We start from the raw sequence: 19,727 nt of genomic DNA, 5'->3' as shown, positions 1-19,727 counted from the left end.
CTATGAAGATTGTTGAAATGACAAGAAAGGATTTAGAACATGACATAAACTTAGTTGATAAAGCAGTGGCAGAGTTTGAGAGGATTGACTACAATTTTGAAAGAAGTTCTACTGCAGGAAAAATGCTATCAAAAAGCATCTTTGCTACAGAGAAGTCACTCATGAAAGAAAGAATCAATTGATGTGGCACACTTCATTGTTCATTACTGCCTTATTTTAAGAAATGGCTACAGCCGCCCCAACCTTTCAGCAGCAACCATCCTGATCAGTCAACAGCCAAGAACGTTGAGGCAGGACCCTTCACCAGCAAAAAGATTACATACAACTCACTGAAGCCTCAGATGATGGTTAGCATTTTTCAGCAATAAAGTTTTGGGTTTTTTCTCCGCTGCACCCCGCAGCATGTGGGAATCTTATTTCCCCCGACCAGGGATCGAACGCGCACCCCCTGCATTGGCAGCCTGGAGTCGTAACCACTGGACTGCAGGGGGAAGTCCCGGCAATAAACTATATTTAAATTAAGGTATTTACATCGTTTTTAGACATAATGCTGTTGCACATTTAATAGACTACAGTGAAGTGTAAACCTAACTTTTATATGCACCAGGAAACCAAAAAAATGTGTTACCCACTTTTTTGAGATGTTTGCTTTATTGCAATGTATCCGCAATATCTCTGAGGTATTTCTGCAGAACCTCTGATTTGGTTCTGCAGAACCTCTGATTTGGTTCATCGTGATCATGCTTGAGCTTTGGAGAATAGTAGACTATGAGTGAAAATTACAAGAGCTGTTTCACAAAAATCTCCATGAAACAATGAAAGCCCAAGTCAACACCAGGTTTTAACTTACCTAACAGAGAATGACACATATTGGGGTGAGAAGGTTCTTCTACTCCTAGATATACAAGATTTTTTTAAAGTTTTTTTAAATTAGGAGAACTACACATAAAAATCCAGATTTCTGACTTCTCTTACAGAATCAGAAGACCTGTCCCCAGTGGTAAATATTAGCCCTCTTTTAGACATAGATGTGCTATTTGCTACAGTCCCCACCACTCCCTATTGTACATCTAGCCTGCTTCACTCATTGATCTGCTTGACCCCTGTAAGAATATGACTTTATGACCCCTGGCTAATAGGTTCAGGAAAGTAGTCATGATCATGGTGATGACAGGCGTAAAGTTGGTGAACTATTTGGTAATAGTTGTAAGCTATTTTCAATGATTCAAAAAGCCTAACTGCAATGATTATATTGTTAACCTCTAAAAAACTGCACAGGTTAACTATAGTACGAGATTTATTTTCTTTTAAATGGAATTACATCAAGTGGGTAATTGTCTTGTCATAAAAGAAGCTTAGACTGACAAGTAGGGATCATTGATAAATGTTTTTTAAATTGGGAAAACAGATGACTCTTATTTAATAAATAAAATTTGTTTGATAGACCAGTTCTTTCAAAATATGGAGCCCAAGAAGGAGAAAAATAATAATTATGAAAGTTGTCCTTATTGATAAAAAGGTTGAGAAGGGAGCAACTGGATTTTTCTGTCACTTCTCCACTGGTATTTGTAGTCCAAAGGGTCAAAACCAGATGAGGGGATGTTGGAATTCCACGTACCTCACAGTAGGTAGAGAAAACACTGGGGAAAGGTTATGGGGTTTCTTTATTTTTTTAATTTTTTTTTTTTTTTTTGCAGTACGCGGGCCTCTCACTGCTGTGGCCTCTCCCGTTGCGGAGCACAGGCTCCAGACGCGCAGGCCCTGCAGCCACGGCTCATGGGCCCAGCCGCTCCGCGGCATGTGGGATCTTCCTGGACCGGGGCACGAACCTGCGTCCCCTGCATTGGCAGGCGGACTCTCAACCACTGCGCCACCAGGGAACACCCCTATTTTTAAAATTTTATTATTTTTTTAATTGAAGTATAGTTGATTTACATATGGAGTTTCTTTTGAATCCTGGAATTTAACATCTTTCTAAGACAGGCTCTAGGCTAACTTCTAATTTTAAATAATAGACATAGTTTTAGTACAGACTCTGTTTCAAAACTGTAAGGCAAAATGAGAGGCAATGACTATTTATAATATTACTGTGCTCTGTTAAAACTAGTTAAGGTTCCTTCTCTGTGCTAATGTCCAAGGTCATTGTATTTAACAAGGGTGAAGAAACTCTTTCCTGATGACCTGTAATTCTCAAGGATATTTATATGTTCTAGAACAAAGGTGATTCATAAGTGCTAGGCGGGGCAAAGGTATTACATTTTCAGTCTTTCTTGCCAACTCCTTTAGACATTTAACTAAACTATGTGGGAATCTTTTTAGGATCACAGAATTTTCAAGCTAAAATGAAAAATGAATCTTAATTCTCCTCTTAATCCAACCTCCTTATTTTCCAAAGGCCCAAGAGAGGGAAAAGCGCTTGCCCAAGGTACCACAGCCAAGATTGGAACTCAGATCTCCTGATTCCAAGTCCAATTAAATATGTTAAGTTTTTCTGTTTCCTCTTCCACTTTAAACTATCCCAACCCACCGTTTTTTAATTTCTCATTTCCAGGGTTCTACTTAATTGTCTAACCTTTCAGATTTTCACAATCCTCCTACCTTATCTTTACAGCATTTTCACAGGGCTTCCAAATTCTAATCTGAGAAATCCTGAATGAGGGACATGATCTGAAGGCTTCCCCACAAAACCTACTAGGGCCTCCAAGAAGACAGAGAAATCTGTGAACCACAGTTTTTTAATGGTCTCTGTCTCCATTTCATGCTGATGTTTCCAAGGAAGCAAAGAGGAGCCTAACAGGAGGATGTGTCTGTTCTTCTTAGTAACAAAAGACTGTTAAGGTTTAATACATTCTGCTCATTTCTTCTCTTTGCTTCTAAGGCAATAAAGGGATTTTAACCACCTGTCTGACAGCAGCTCTCTCTCCTTCTCTTTCACTGTGGCACATTTAGCTCCTGCAACATTAGACAAAAAAATTTTTTCTAAGATAGAGTGAGAGCACAGCAGAGACAATCAAGGGTGCTTCTGGCCAAGGCTGCCTCTCCGTATAACCCACCCCAGCTGTGTGGGAAACTGAAGCAGAGACTCTTACAGGGAAAAAAATGAAGAAAGAATGGAAGTGGGGAAAGTCAGCAATAAATAATAAGAGAGCTGCAATTTTAAATTAAGGTATATGAGAAGAGTACAGGCTGATTCATAATATCGCTGGATCTATGCAAATGGTTATGCAAAAAGAACAAAGGATACTAGGAAACAAACATGCTATCCCCTGTCCCCTGCCGTTTTCATCTTCATCACCACACAAAACTCACAAAGTTTGTGACTGTCAACCACGATAAGATGAGAAAAATAAGGACATATGTTGTTTTTTATAATACTGAATTTTTTCCATTTAAAGGAATACTTTATATTCTGAGATTATATCCTTCCTTTTTTAGTCCTAGAACATTTCTTTTTTGAAATGACAGTGAAGGTAGATATAATTGATATTACTTATGTGTTTCCTTGGCAACTTTAGAAATTGATCCCTCTATGTTGCCCCCATCCTCCAGTTTTTTTTTTTTTTTGGTAGTGTACTGATTAGTGAAACCCAAATGTCTGTTAATCTCCTACCTAGAAGAATACACACTAAATGTAAATGGTTACCAATCTTTTCAGGACAAATTTCAATTAATTAACATATCCTTCAAGGAGAAGACTTTAAAAATCTTATCTTTCAATCTTTACAGCTTTCTTCCTGTAAGTGTTCTTGCAAGTATATTAAATTAGTCATAATAACTACTGCTAAGTGCTTAATGAAACACTTCTTCATAACCTCTGACAATTTGACAGGAATGAACTTAGTAATAGCAATAAATACAGATGGGACTACATAAATCAAGGAGGTCCTGATGCAAAACTCTTGCTGTATTAGATGTCATCTTGGCTTTTTCATCTGAAATGAATCAAGAAATTAATTATAATGGTGATCATAACACTAAGAAAAAAAATCAAAACAAAATTCATACTCTTGGAAAGAATGCCTCTGTTCTTTTTAACCACTGCCCACTTCAGGTATGCTGGAGCCAACGGTCTAAAGGAAGCTCCAAAGAGAAGGCGGTATTTAGGATGAGGAATGTGGCTTCTGACCTGGCTGTGAAGGAGAATGCAGTAGTGGCTTCCCCCAGGGTAAGCTCTCTCAGACATTTACATTGTGTGGCAATAAAAGGCAGTTGCACAAGAATTAGCCTGAAATTGCTTAAAGAAAGAGTAGGCTCAAGACCAAAGGTGTTGTCATTTCCAGGCAACGTTCCAACCTAGCCTCACCTGTCTTCCTCTAAAGTGGAGGCAGATTCTCCTCCACCCTCCATTCTCCTCTGAACCACTTCACCTTCTAGCACCTTACATCTCAGGAGGAGTTTGCCCAGGATGGGCTTTATGATGCACACCATTGACTGCTACCCATCTGCTTATGGAAAATCGTTGACCCCAGCCCAGAGTACTTACAGAGCTGTTCTGCTTTGAAGATCTTTATCCTTTATGCAGAGCTAAAAGCAAACATGACAAGGGCAATGAATTTGCCTGTTTTGCTAAGGCCCATGAATAAACATTTTGAATGCATCAAGGTGGCTCAAGGGACAGGAAACCCAAATGTCTGTTAACCGTCTATGTAGAAAAATACATACCAATACAGAGGTGGCTGGGAATACAGCCACCTCTGCACTGGTCGAGGTCTTATTTCTTTGACCACATTAATCATTTTTATTTAACCTAAGAAAATGTAATTCCACACTGGCCTTTCCTTAGAGGCTTTCTGCCACATTTGCCTGCCTTTGGCACTGGATTAACTGGTGGAGTCAAATGCATAGCATTAACCTATGCATGCAGGTCCTCTGCATCATGCTAACCAACAAGGTTAACCATTCAACAATTCAAACTCCAGCCCACCACAGCCAGGGCATGTGGCTGTACTCAAGAGGTGAGCAGTAAGTGCCATCTTTTTCACACAGATCTCTGAATCCAGAGCAGATGTGCCTCTATATTTATGTATGTATGTATGTATGTATGTATTTATTTATTTATTTATTGTACCAAAGGAACCATAGCAACAATAAAGAGAAATTTAAGAGGAAGAAAAATCAGCACCTACTTCTAACACCACAGCTATTTTCATTCAGGTCTTGTCCATATGCACATCTATTCTTCTACTCTATTCTTCGTAAAGCTGTACTCATAATAGATGTACAATCTTATTCCCCTTGAGCAACTTCCATTTTAGATCTCATGGTAGAGAGACCAGATCGTTCAAGTATGGTTCCTAATTCTATAGTCACTTATATAGCCAGTTCTCTGCTTTTATTTAGATGACTTTTTAGCTTAGAATACTTAGATACCTTCATTATTCTTTTTCTTCTGGCAATCAGTCCAAATAACAAGGTCAGAAAGACCACAATACATGCAGCAATAATGGGTTCTATTGGTACAGATGAAGCTTTATCTGTTGGAAGTGCAAACACAGGAAACAAGAAAGTTCACATTTATATGCTTCTAATTTATGTACTTCTAGTATGTCCCAGCCACAGTGCCTTGAACTTAACACTTTTCCTCTTAATTAATTTCTCCAAACAACCTCGAAGAATATTATTATCATTTTTTTTATAGGCGAGGAACCAGGGGCTTTGAGTTTACTTGTCAAAGTCACAGAACTAGTAACTAGCAGAGACAGGCTTTGAATCCATTCCTTTTTGGAAGGATAATTTATTGTAATATGAATAACTCCCCAAAGTCAGATCATTTTGTGCTTGATCCATAATTTTTGCCATGCAGAAAGCAGAAGTAAGCTGAAATCAATGCTTTTTCCTACCATTTGAAAAGCCCGAAAGATGTTGGGAGGTATCCTGGAGAGAGAAAGAGAGGGAGGAAGGTTTTAAGAGGAAGAAGAGAAAAGGTGAGGAAGCTCCTGGACTAAGGAGAGAGGAACAGTGGGACCCTTGTAGCTGTGCTGTGATTGTGCTCCAAGTAGGTGACAAGACATTATACAGGGTGGTTGCATAGTGCCCCCCAGGAAAGTAGAGCTCTAAGCATCAGCCTTCCCAATCTTGGCAAAGATTTTCATCTTTCTCTAAATGATATGGAAGAACAGAGAGTCTACTTCTAACTTGGGCTAGGAAGACACCAGCCACCTAGAAGTGAAAGCCCATTCCCTTGTTTTGTGAACACCAGGTAAGCTCAGAGCCATTTTGTACTACAGGTGCAGTCCCTGTGCTTGTAAGCTTTCCAAGAGCCTATGAAAATATTTGAGACCGGAAAGAAAAGTATTGGCTCCAAAATATGAAAATAAAGTAGCAAAGTTAATCAAAATTCATAAATGTTTAAGCATCTATAAAATGTAACTTTGTGTCAACTATCACCCAACTGTTAAATAATAATAATAACATTTAAAACTTAAGAACCAAATTAATAACTTATTTATAGAAAAATTCAAAATGTATGCAAGTTTTAAATACCCTTTCAAATTTTTACAGCAAAAAAGTATACTTAATACTTCATGTTAATATATTTGATATGGGGTGAAACTTACAAAAGTAAGAGTGCTAAGTTCAACAAAGGTATTTAAATGACTCTAAGCTCCTGGATTCTGATGCCACCCTAGGAGGGAAAGGGGCTCCAATCATGGCTAAGATAAAATTTTTGGAATTTATAGGAAATAAAGAGTGTGCTATTTATTGTATAATTGAGTTTGTAGAGTGAATGAAATCAATAGATTTTTGCTAAATGACTACTGTGTGTTGGGTGCTGTTCTTAGCCCTGAAAAAATAGGACAGGCATGAAAGGCTCCTGTCTCTGAGGAGCTCATATTCTAGTGGGAGAGACTGACATTAAAAAAAAAAACTACTGCAGATTGAGATAGTATTATAAAGGACAAAGTGTTATGAGATAGTATATGAAGGGTAAAAGGAAGAGAGAAGGGGAAGAGAAGACTTTTGATTAATTTCAAAGCCCAAGCCCCATATGCCTCAAGATTATGAAATGGGGTTTATCCCTCCACAATTGTATGAGACACTATTTACCTTTTAACTGTTGTCTTCTCCATTATGTGTCCGGCTCAGGATAATTTTAGGGAGTAGATTAAGCATCCTTTACTTTTGCTCTCTCGTGGCTGTTGCTAAAAATTATTCTCATGAGGATGTGGGTGACACCAAACCTCTGGAGAAGCTCTGCTCAGTGGGATTTCTTTTTTTTTTTTTTAATATTTATTTATTTGGCTGCACTGGGTCTTAGTTGCGGCATGTGGGATCTTTAGTTGCAGCATGTGGGATCTATTTCCCTAACCAGGGTTTGAACCCGGGCCCCCTGCATTGAACCCGAGCACCAGCATCGGAGTGCTTATGCTCCTAAGGCAGCCAATAGCCAGGCAAGTAATAACGCAGGAAGAAATAAGAAAAACCAGTTGGTTTAGAAGAGCTCAACCCAAAACAGGATTCTGCCCACCTGAAAGCTAATTTGCCAAGCTGGCATCCTGCTTGCCACACAAGCTGTATGTTTAGTGTGACATAGAGAAATTATGATTCCTTCTTAACCAAGAGTTTGTGGGTTTGGTTTTTTTTTTTTTTTTTTTTTTGCAGTACGCGGGCCTCTCACTGTTGTGGCCTCTCCCATTGCGGAGCACAGGCTCCGGACGCAGGCTCAGCGGCCATGGCTCACGGGCCCAGTCGCTCCGCGGCATGTGGGATCTTCCCAGACCGGGGCACGAACCCGTGTCCCCTGCATCGGCAGGCGGACTCTCAACCACTGCGCCACCAGGGAAGCCCCTGTGGGTTTGGTTTTTAAAGCAAGTAGCCCCTGCGCATACTGTCACTGTTCTGCAGGAGAAATTACTGAACGCACCAGTAATCACAGTGATGGGCATTCAACTGGCAGCCCCTCCTACCCACCAGCCACTCTATTGGTACAGTAATAAGAAGCCCTATGGTCACATGTCCAACGCTTCTGGCTGGGGTTCAATTGGCTTCCTGAGGACTGGCAAGAAAGGCAATGAGTGGCACAGAGAGGCAAATGACAAAGTGACTGATGTTCTAACAAGATATAGGAGCCTCAGCTTGTTTGGCTGCTTCTAGCATCCTGGCCCCAGACCAGGAAATGTGTGCGTGAGCATTATCTGCATCTGCCACTCCAGGTATCTCGCCTTCCTCTTTCTATATGAGTGAAAAATAAGAGGAGGGAAAGACACTTGGAGCTTCTTTTGTTCCTTGTTATTGCAGAGATCATAAACCTGGGTAGAAGAAGCATGAAGCCAAGAGAAAGAAGCTGTTTCCCCCATTCTCCCCCACTCCCTTTTCTGATTAGCCTATAGGTTACAATTTCAGAGTTAGGAGTGATTTTATAGATCTATTTTCTTATCTAGTCAGTATATTTTTCCTCTATGTGTTTATGACTTCTCTTCCGTTTGTCACTAAGCTGTTAACTCAAAAGTCCAATTTCAGATTTCCCTGGTGGCGCAGTGGTTAAGAATCCGCCTGCCCATGCAGGGAACATGGGTTCCAGCCCTAGTCCGGGAAGATCCCACATGCTGCGGAACAACTAAGCCTGTGCACCACAACTACCGAGTTTGCGCTCTAGAGCCTGCAAGCCACAACTACTGAGTCCGCATGCCACAACTACTGAAGCCTGCGCTCCTAGGGCCTGTGCTCCACAACAAGAGAAGCCACCGCAATGAGAAGCCCACGCACCGCAACGAAGAGTAGCCCCCACTCGCCGCAACTAGAGAAAGCCCGCGCGCAGCCATGAAGACCCAACACAGCCAAATTAAAAAAAAAAAAGTCCAGTTCCTACAAACCTTGTTGCCTAAGAAAATTCATGGAAATACTCCTCCATAAAAGCCAACCAGAACTGTCTTCTACTACTTGATTCTAGAAAAGGACCTTTGCTCAAAAAGCAGTATCCTATATGGAATGGGAATAATTCCCCTAAAAGAAACAACTAGAATTCCTTGGATCGAGATAATTCTCCAAAGAAAATCCTAGCTACTAATCATAACTGTCATCATCATTAGTTGTCACAAAAAATATTTACTGAGCATCTCTCTGAGTTTTGTACTATGCTAGATAGTACAAACTTTTAAAAAAGTTACCTTTGTGGATGGACCTCAAAAGTATTACGCTCTCTGTCGATTTGACAGAGAAAGACAAATACTGTATGTTATCACTTATATGTGGAAAAAAAATAAATGAATGTATAAAACAAAACAGAAACAGACTCACAGATATAGAAAACAAACTATTGGATACCAGTGAGGAGAGGGAAGGAGGGAGGGGCAGGATAGGGGTATAGGATTATGAGATACAAACTCTGTGTATAAGCAACAAGGATATATTGTACAACACAGGGAAATATAGCCATTGTTTTGTAATAATGTGAAAGGGAGTATAATCTATAAAAATATTAAATCACTATGCTGTACACCTGAAACTAACATAATATGGTAAATCAACTATATTTCAGTAAATAAACAAGAGAGTTACCTTTGACAATAAGGTGAAAGTCCTTGGTCTTCGTTTCCATAAGTGAATTTGCAATACAGCTGTAGGTTCCGTTGTCAGATTTCTTGACTTTGGTGATTGACAGTTGAAGATACTCACTTGTCTGTTGGATTTGGTGATGGTTTTTCTCTAAATTCAAGAAGCCACTGTTTTTGTACCACATCATTTGAGCCTGGGGGTTGGATTTCACATTGCAAACCAACTTCACATCACTGCCTTCCTCAGCTGTTTGGAAGTCCTTTCCACTTAGGAGAGGAGGAACTGCAAGACGCAAGCATTTAAGTTTAATTAGCAGATAAGCAGTAGTTTATTGCCCGTGTTCAAGATGTCCCTTCAGTCTATCTCATGTAGTCATTCATTTATTTGACAAAAATTTATTGAGGGGGCTTCCCTGGTGGCGCAGTGGTTGAGAATCTGCCTGCTAATGCAGGGGACATGGGTTCGAGCCCTGGTCTGGGAGGATCCCACATGCCGCGGAGCAACTGGGCCCGTGAGGCCATGGCCGCTGAGCCTGCGCATCTGGAGCCTGTGCTCTGCAACAGGAGAGGCCGCGATAGTGAGAGGCCCGCGCACCGCGATGAAGAGTGACCCCCGCTTGCCACAACTAGAGAAAGCCCTCACACAGAAACGAAGAGCCAACAAATAAATAAATTAATTAATAAACTCCTACCCCCAACATCTTCTTTAAAAAAAAAAAAATTTATTGAGTACCTATTGTTTGGCAAGCACTGGGTTAGGAACCAGGGGTACAATGGTAAATAACATACATCCATTTTCAAACTTAATAACACTTTTTTTTTTTTTTTTTTTTTTTGCGGTACGCGGGCCTCTCACTGTTGTGGCCTCTCCCGTTGCGGAACACAGGCTCCGGACGCGCAGGCTCAGCGACCGTGGCTCATGGGCCTAGCCGCTTCGTGGCACATGGGATCTTCCCGGACTGGGGCACGAGCCCGCGTCCCCTGCATCGGCAGGCGGACTCTCAACCACTGCGCCACCAAGGAAGCCCTTAATAGCACTTTTAATGTGGTGGGGAAGACAAACCATGAAACAAATGTATATAATAATGAATCTGTATTCAATAGACAATTTGTAACACATGGAACAATAACCATACTTGCCCTGGCCAGAGATTTACCAATGCATATTTGCATTTCCTCAATGATCTTCTAGAAATAATGTCCTTCTATCAGAAGGCACTCCAATCGTGGCAACTCTGGCATCCATGGAAGATGAGCATAACCTTGAGTCCCTCTCAACCTTCTGTGTGAGCAACTTCTTATTCCCTTCATGATAAGGACATCTGTAGACCCATAGATTGTCAAACACATTTATCTTCACCAAATGATTCCAACCCTTACTACCACCAGGGCTTTCCAACATCTAGGGGGAGAAATGGCTGAACTGACTCTCCCCTCTTCTCCATGCTCCTTGCATTTTTTTGGCCAAGGTACAGAAGAGTAATAAAATGCACGAAAAGTGGGCAGTAGGAAAGAGGTAGATGCAGAGAAGGAGGGACAAAAGGAGCTTGTATAATCTGCACACTGAATAATTAGACCCTGAGTAGGCTGTGCTATTAATAGCTCTCTCAGAAGAATGACATTTTATTGCTCTTTGGAATGTGTTTGAATTCTGTATCCATGTCCAACAAGAATGTTATACGGTATTCAGATAGTTGTTCCTTTTTATTTAACTATTTAAAATTAATTTTTAAGCATATCGGCTCTACATGAGCATTCCCTTTTAAAAGTATTAGTACAGGGCTTCCCTGGTGGCGCAGTGGTTGAGAGTCCGCCTGCCGATGCAGGGGACACGGGTTCGAGCCCCGGTTCAGGAAGATCCCACATGCCGTGGAGCGGCTGGGCTCGTGAGCCATGGCCGCTGAGCCTGTGCGTCCGGAGCCTGTGCTCTGCAGCGGGAGAGGCCACAACAGTGAGAGGCCCGCGTACCGCAAAAAAATAAAATAAATAAATAAATAAATAAAATAAAAGTATTAGTACATTTCAGATAAAGTTAAGGTCCTCCTTGACTCCATCCTGGTCACTTCCTGACTCCCCAGAGACACCCCGTGCTATGAGTTTGATGTAAATACTTGCAGATCTTTTTTTTTAATAGTATTTTTAAAATACATATGATATTCCCATAGGAAACATATTGTATTGTTCTAGGAGGGTGAGAAGTGTTTACAGAAAAGACTTCACTCTCTCAACAATTGCACGCTTTGAGATATATTCATGTTGAACCACAGAATTCCAGCTCATTGCTTTTAGATTGCTATAGTATAATATCTGACTCTTTAATTATTTTATTTTGATGGGCATCAGGTTATTTTCATTTTAAAATGCTAAACAGTGCTTCAATAAACATCCTTGTAAACAAAAAAGAATGGGCTCAGGACAGAACCCTGTGTAGTGGCTATAATCTAAAGACTAAAAGCAAAAGCAAGGAGAAAAATGTGACCAGATGTTCAGCAAATATTTAAATAAAATCTAAAAGGAAAAGTCAAAAAAATCCTTGTATATGTCTCTTTATGCATATGTGCATGTATTTCTCTAAGGTTAACATCTCAAAGCAGAAACGCTGGGTCATAGGGTAGGTGCGCTTTAAATTTTGATAGATATTGCAAAAGAGGTGGTCTCAATTTACACTTTCAGGAACAACGTATAAAAGCCGTTTCTGGGGCTTCCCTGGTGGCGCAGTGGTTGGGAGTCCGCCTGCCGATGCAGGGGATGCGGGTTCGTGCCCCGGTCCGGGAGGATCCCACATGCCGCGGAGCGGCTGGGTCCGTGAGCCATGGCCGCTGAGCCTGCGCGTCCGGAGCCTGTGCTCCGCGGCGGGAGAGGCCACAGCAGTGAGAGGCCCGCGTACCGCAAAAAAAAAAAAAAAGACGTTTCTGCACACCCTCAAATAGTGTATTATCAAGTTTCCATTGAGTTCTTGGTCTGCCATTTATAACAATAATCCATAATACTTACTCAAGACTGTACATGATATTCTTGTCACTTTTATGACCTTATCTTGATTTATTGATTGATGAGTTTGTGTCAGTTATTGTCACTATGAATCACTGGCCAATTGGTTTTTTTCTATATATGTGCAACGATGATAATATTAAATGTGGAATCAGGCTGGGAAACTGAAAATCATTTTTTTAAGCCACTGAATCATATTATCGGCATTTCTACTGTGTCTCTCTTAAGGTTACAATGGAAAGAGCACTAGATTAGGAGCCTGGGGATTTGTGTTCTGTTCTCAGCTCCAGATGTGATAATTAGGGCCTTCATTCTGGGCCTCAGTTTCCTTGTCTGTCATTTTATAAGGATTACAAAAGCTCCATGGTATGCTGCTAGTCTTGGATTCTAACAAAGTTGCCAAGAGATAGCTTGTTAAAAATCACATTTTATCAATTCACAGAAAATAAAAAGCAAAGCTCCTTTGTCCAGAAACATGTAAATGATTCACTCTGGAAGCTCAAGCTGCAAGATGCCAGCAGATTCCAGCACTGGATTCCTTGGCATTTTCCCCACCCTTTTATCTCCGGAACAATGGCATCAATTTTTCACAGAAAAGTTTGCTGAGCTCATGGGATCAAATGGCTTTGACATTTTATTACTAGGTTCCAAGTCCAGAGCTCTTTCAACCAGACCACACCATATTATCACCCTTACTCACATCACCCCTCACCACACTATCCACACCCGCCTCACGTAGAACCAGTTTTCCACCCGAACCACCTAGATGATCACCTCCATAGACTCATTCAAAGGACAACTAACCTCAGATAGTTCCACCAATGGGTTACCAGTACCTGGAACCCAAATATCAAAGAGCTTCACCTTTGAGGGTTTAAGGTGATGTTAAAAGATTCCCAATGAATATCTTTCTAAGTAGAACACAAAAGCTAGAAAAACTTTTAAGAAAGAAAAGATTGGTAATTTTAAATACAGAAACATTTAAAATTTCAATATGGCAAAGAAAAGAACTATTTTAAAATGTCAAAAATAAGTAGACAAAATACTTATCATTCAAAATGACAAAAGGCTAATTTCCTTACTGTACAAAGCGCTTCTACAAATCAATAAGAAAAAGGCAAATAACCCAGTAGAAACATGGGTAAAGACATGAGCAAGCATTTTGCAGACAAGAACCATGAAAAGGTAATGCACTTATGAAAAGGTGAACACCCTCATTCCTGATTTAGAAAATGAAAATAAAATTTCAAGTCAGGCTGGCAGATTCTTTTTTTTTTTTTTTTTTTGCCGTACGCGGGCCTCTCACTGTTGTGGCCTCTCCCGTTGCGGAGCACAGGCTCCGGACGCGCAGGCTCAGCGGCCATGGCTCACGGGCCCAGCCGCTCCGCGGCACATGGGATCCTCCCAGACCGGGGCACGAACCCGTATCCCCTGCATCGGCAGGCGGACTCTCAACCACTGCGCCACCAGGGAGGCCCTGGCAGATTCTTAGAGCTTGAGGATACTCAGGCTCATGAGGGTGTGGGAAACAGGCACCCTCATGCGTTGTTGTGGGATCATAAATAGGGCAATTGGGCAGTATCAAGCAAATGTTAAAATACACATACTCTTCAGACCCAGATTTCATCTACCACTGTGTACAGGCAACACAAACTAACTAGCAGTTTCTTTCCCCTCACTCACAAGTGACATTCAGCACCACTGAGATGGACGTCGACTGATTCCTCCTCAGCTTGCAGGTAAAGGTGATGCCGTTGTCATTTTCACTGATGGAAGTGACACAGACAGAGCTTGAGTTGATTTTGTTTCCAGATTTCAAATCCACTCTCCCATCTTCGCGGTACCAGAGAAGTTCTTCTTCTCTGGTATGGTTTTGAACAGCACAGTTCAGAGATGCTTCGAGGCCAGGCTCAGTGTCCAGAATATAGTTTTCAGTTTTACCATTCACAGTTAAAATAGAACCTGGGAGTGCAGGAAGAAACTATTAAGATAGAGTGAACAATCTAAATGACCATAATTAGAGAATTGGCTAAATATATTACATCGGTACAATGAAATGCTCTGCAGTGATTAAAAATAGTCATATTGAGCTATGTGATTTTACAAGGAAAAGATCGAAAAGGATTATTAATTTAAAAAAGGAAAAGGTTAAAAAAGGGTGGTTACCAAATTTTGCTGCACATTGGAATCATCTGGGGATCTTCAAAAACGTACTGATGCCTGGCTCCCATCCCCAGACTTTCTGACTAATTAATATTAGTGTAACCTGGGCACTGGGGTTTTAAAAAAGCTCCCAGGTGATTCTAGTATGCAGAGAAGTTTGAGAACCACTGGGTTAGAAAACAATATGTATGGAATTACCCCATTTATACACACACACACATATACATATATATATGTATACATATATATGTATGGACAAGTCTTGGGAAAATCCTATCTATATATTGACTAGGATTGATAAAAATAGAGAAAATGGCAGAGAAATAGTTACCAGATCTTGGGCCTCCCTGGTGGCGCAAGTGGTTGAGAGTCCGCCTGCCGATGCAGGGGATACGGGTTCGTGCCCCGGTCTGGGAGGATCCCATGTGCCGCGGAGCGGCTGGGCCCGTGAGCCGTGGCCGCTGAGCCTGCGCGTCCGGAGCCTGTGCTCCGCAACGGGGGAGGCCACAACAGTGAGAGGCCCGCATACCGCAAAAAAAAAAAAAAAAAAAAAAAAAAAATAGTTACCAGATCTAAATTGTTTACTTCAAGTGCTTGGAAATAGCATAGTAAGGGGATGGGAGTGGGGAAATACAAAGGAGAAAGAAAGAGCAAAATGGAAAAATATTTAACATATAATATTAGGTGAATAGGCAGAATGTAAAGTACATCTCTAACAATTCCTATAAATATATCAAAATTGAATATGCATGTGGGCAAAAGCTAATTTGAAAACATTTTTGATTAGATGATGGGATTATAGACAAATTTGGTTTTGTATATCTGATGTTTCACTATTCTACTGACAGTGTAGTAAAATAAGATGTTTAAACATCTGTGGTTTGTGTGGTAAAGTTGTTGTTGTGGGGTGGATGATCAGGATATATAGCAGTTAATCTTTACCTCTGATTTTTAGAAATCCATCGTAACATCCCTAAATTTCAGTTTGTACTTTCCCCATTTAGAAGCAAGTAACAAAGCTAAAAAATGACTTTAGCTGCCACAAACTTGCCCCCTATATATCATTTGTTAATATATTCTGTAAATGCATTAACTTTTCCTTTAAAAAGCATGAACTACTGGTGATTGCTGCCTAGCATTTTTTTAAAACCTGGAAGAATATACATCAAAACGTAGAGTGGTTATCTCTCTTTTTTTTTTTTTTTTTTGCGGTATGCGGGCCTCTCACTTTTGTGGCCTCTCCCGTTGCAGAGCACAGGCTCTGGACGCTCAGGCCCAGCGCTCCGCGGCATGTGGGATCCTCCCGGACCGGGGCACAAACCCGCGTCCCCTGCATCGGCAGGTGGACTCTCAACCACTGCGCCACCAGGGAAGCCCGAGTGGTTATCTCTTGATGATGGGATTTGGGGGAATTTTTACTTTTCTTTATTCTTTTATATATTTCCTAACTTATATTACAATGACTGCTTATCACTTTTTGAATCAAGAAGGAAAAAGGTATTTCCAGGTTGGGGTGGGGAGCAAACGTAGAAAAGATTGTCATGTATGTTGTATGCTCAAATAAAGAGCAGAGGTTTATTTTAGATATGATTAGTAATGAAATGCATTAAAATGTAGGAAAATTCTGGCTGTGGCTCTGGAGAGAATAAAATACTTCACCCTGTCTTATAATATTAGAACCATAAAAATATTTTTCCACTTAATTTTTCACTATTTTATCTGACTTCTGTACTCTGAGCCATATCAACTGTGTAATCATTCCATTTTGGATTTTGTATTTTCCCAAAGCCCCCAATCATTTTATAATCTGAAATTTTCTTTATTTAAAAAGAAGCCCAAAAGTATTAACTTACTTGTCATCTCATGTGGCAGAAATAAAATCACTAAGAGAAGAAATCTGTACATTTGCATTAGGCTGCTGGTCTTCCATGCCATGTTTAATGAATTTAAGTCTGATCTGCTGGGGGAAAAAGAGTGCATTTGGTTCTGCACTTTGGTCTACACTGAGCTTATGAACCTTCCTCTTGTCTATTATATATTTAAAATAAAGTCCCAGATGAGTCATCCCAGTTATAATGGTACTATTTCTAGTTTTTAATTAAACAATCTTGTTCTGACTACTAAGTTCAAAGTACTTCTAGTATTAGGTTTTCTTTTTTTTGCGGTACGCGGGCCTCTCACTGTTGTGGCCTCTCCCGTTGAGGAGCACAGGCTCCAGACACGCAGGCTCAGCGGCCATGACTCACGGGCCCAGCCGCTCCGCGACATGTGGGATCTTCCCGGACTGGGGCACGAACCTGTGTCCCCTGCATCGGCAGGCGGACTCTCAACCACTGCGCCACCAGGGAAGCCCGTATTAGGGGTTTTTTAAAAGACAGCAAAACACGAAACCACAGGAAATAGGCCATAAAATAGAGGGCAGCTACAGAGCGGCCCCGAGGAAGGTGAAACCAGTCTTCCCTAGAGACATTGATAGAATGTCATTTTAACAGTAAGAAAAGTGAAATTTCCTTTCTGCTCAGATAGCCTCTGCTGAACAAAGTAATTCTTGTCTTGAAAGCCTCTCTTGGGACATTTTTCATAAAGTTGCTCTCTGCTAATAGAGGGTTTTTTTTTTTTTTTTTTTTGCTGTACGCGGGCCTCTCACTGCTGTGGCCTCTCCCGTTGCGGAGCACAGGCTCCGGACACACAGGCCCCGCGGCCATGGCTCGCGGGCCCAGCCGCTCCGCGGCATGTGGGATCCTCCGGGATCGGGGCACGAACCCGTGTCCCCTGCATCGGCAGGCGGACTCTCAACCACTGCGCCACCAGGGAGGCCCTAATAGAGGGTTTTTGAAACTGTTCCAAATCACATAGATTCAAATGGTTTGTACCTTAGAAAAGGCTGAATGTGAACATGGCCTCTAGTCTTTTTTTTTTTTTTTTTAAGATTTATTTATTATTTATTTATTTAATTTATTTTTGGCTGTGTCAGGTCTTAGTTGCAGCGCACGGGATCTTTGCTGTGGTGCGTGGGCTTCTCTCTAGTTGTGGCACAGAAGCTTAGTCGCCCCGTGGCATGTGGGATTTTAGTTCCCTGACCAAGGACTGAACCCGCGTCCCCGGCATTGTAAGGCAGATGCTTTACCACTGGACCACCAGTGAAGCCCCAGCCTCCGGCTTTAAACCACATTAATCTCTGCTTTCCCCCTTCCCTCCACCCCTCATAACACTCTTCCCCCTTGACCCAGCATGGGCTAAAAAGAATAAATAACAAAGACCTCTTTTCTCCCTTCTTCTGTGCTTTTCCTGCTGCCGTCTCTCTCCCAAAGATATTCCCTGCTTCCATCTGGGAGAAACATGTATTTATTACTTCCTTTCAGGAGTATCACTATAAATACAGTAGAAACACATGTGGACTGTTTTCTAAGCAACAGGCAGTGTGCTAAACACTTCACATACATTATTTCAATCTCAGTTAAGCCCCTAACAAGCTTCTTGAGGTCATTTCTAAAGGTTTTGAGAGATTATATAATTTGACCAAATGTCAAATTACATGATCTGTAAATGTCAGGGTGACGATTCTAACCCAGGACTCCTAAAGCAAGGTTCTTCACCATGCTGCTGCCTAGGTAAACATTATCTTCCTTAAAGAAACTGCTGTTCATCCCTTCCTGTCCCTGTCCACTCCAAAGACCTCAGCAACTTGGAGTTTTGTCCTCTTCACACAAATATAAATCTTCAAGAGCTGGAACATACCTATGACTTTTGGGGGCTGGCTCCGCTCCTACCCATGCCAGGCCTGTCCTGCCAGGAGCAAGTTTCATTCCTGCCAGGCTCACTCTTTCTGGCTGGCAAGTCTTCATCAATCTTTCAGTAAGATGCTATTAGAAATAATATTGATTCTTTTATAATTTAAAAATTTTGTCAGTAAGATTTCCAGTACAGCACTGTTAACAGTGATGATTTCAGAATTTGGTCATTAATAGAGTTTTCTCAAGCACTCTCCACTGTAGGTGCTTAGTAAACAGTGAGAGTGTGGGCTTCTTAGCAGACCTCACCCACCCTATTAAGGAGGATGATTGCTGTCTCCCTTTATCTTCCACCCCATTAAGAAAACAAGTTTTCAAAATGAATTTCTCTCACTTGACTTGTTTTTAATTTTCATGACTCTCTACTTTCTATGCAAGACAAAGTCTTACCACTTACCCACTGAGCTCTGAAAGCTGACTTCCTTGGCCAATTGTTCCTCCGTCTGGGAACCTGAATCCTTTTCCTGTTACCATCTTTATAATACTTGAATCTGAACACTTTATGACAGTAGGGTCAAGTAAATAAGATACATTGGGTTCAAAGTCTGTTTCTCTTTGTGGATTCTTAGAGAAGACAGTAATTGGGAAAGGCATCTTCTTAAGATCCAAGTTTTTCTGTGTACTTAAGTTACTGGGTGGGGCCAGGTATTACTAACAAGGATGTAATTGTTCCAAGAAAGCCTGACCTTGTGCAAAAATTGTAGCACATCTCACTGAGAGTTGTCATGCTCAAGTTAGATAGCTGTGCTTGATAATCTGACAGCCTGAGAATTGTGATAGGGCAAGTCTGAGGGGAGTCTGATTTTCACAGCAGCTGAAACACTGGAAGATTCCACACAACTTAAATAATGCTGGAAAAATAATACTTACCACTGGCAACCCAAGTGTAGTATATAAGCTGTGCTAAGACAGGCATGGCAGGGGAAAGTTTTATCCCTTTGAGGCTCTCAACTGACTGGGAATCCTTGCTTTACACTTTTAAGAATTAGCAATTTGAAGATAACATTTTTATTTATTTGTTTGTTTGTTTGTTTATTTTTTATTCAGCAGGTTCTTATTAGTCATCAATATTATACACATCAGTGTATACATGCCAATCCCAATCTCCCAATTCAGCACACCACCATCCCCACCCTCCCACAGCTTTCCCCCCTTGTTGTCCATACATTTGTTCTCTACATCTGTGTCTCAATTTCTGCCCTGCAAACCGGTTCGTCTGTACCATTTTTCTAGGTTCCACATATATGCATTAATATACGATATTTGTTTTTCTCTGACTTACTTCACT

General features: G+C 41.1%; 1 protein-coding gene across 1 annotated transcript; it reads right to left on the bottom strand.

The window, feature by feature from the left end:
• Positions 1-4,479: 4,479 nt before the first annotated feature.
• On the bottom strand, positions 4,480-16,583 carry TMIGD1 (transmembrane and immunoglobulin domain containing 1). Its single transcript, XM_060082858.1, has 5 exons — positions 16,502-16,583; positions 14,169-14,447; positions 9,499-9,777; positions 5,371-5,474; positions 4,480-4,524 (listed from the first exon to the last, which is right to left on the bottom strand). Exons 1-5 carry the CDS (start codon positions 16,581-16,583, stop codon positions 4,480-4,482), a joined length of 789 nt encoding a protein of 262 aa, XP_059938841.1.
• Positions 16,584-19,727: the final 3,144 nt, after the last annotated feature.

This window comes from Mesoplodon densirostris, chromosome 18 (assembly GCF_025265405.1).
Source record: "Mesoplodon densirostris isolate mMesDen1 chromosome 18, mMesDen1 primary haplotype, whole genome shotgun sequence".
Taxonomy (NCBI): Eukaryota; Metazoa; Chordata; class Mammalia; order Artiodactyla; family Ziphiidae; genus Mesoplodon; species Mesoplodon densirostris.
The sequence above is the reverse complement of the archived record's forward strand: the minus strand, read 5'-3'. Positions and strand labels throughout refer to the sequence as shown.

Excerpts from the sequence above, each read along its gene's own strand:
- TMIGD1 (XM_060082858.1), bottom strand. The coding sequence starts at position 16,583 with ATGGCATGGAAGACCAGCAGCCTAATGCAAATGTACAGATTTCTTCTC. Across the intron at positions 14,448-16,501 it reads TCTGCCACATGAGATGACAA|GTTCTATTTTAACTGTGAAT; the intron begins GTAAGTTAATAC and ends CTGCACTCCCAG. Across the intron at positions 5,475-9,498 it reads CTTTCACCTTATTGTCAAAG|ATAAAGCTTCATCTGTACCA; the intron begins GTAACTCTCTTG and ends CACTTCCAACAG.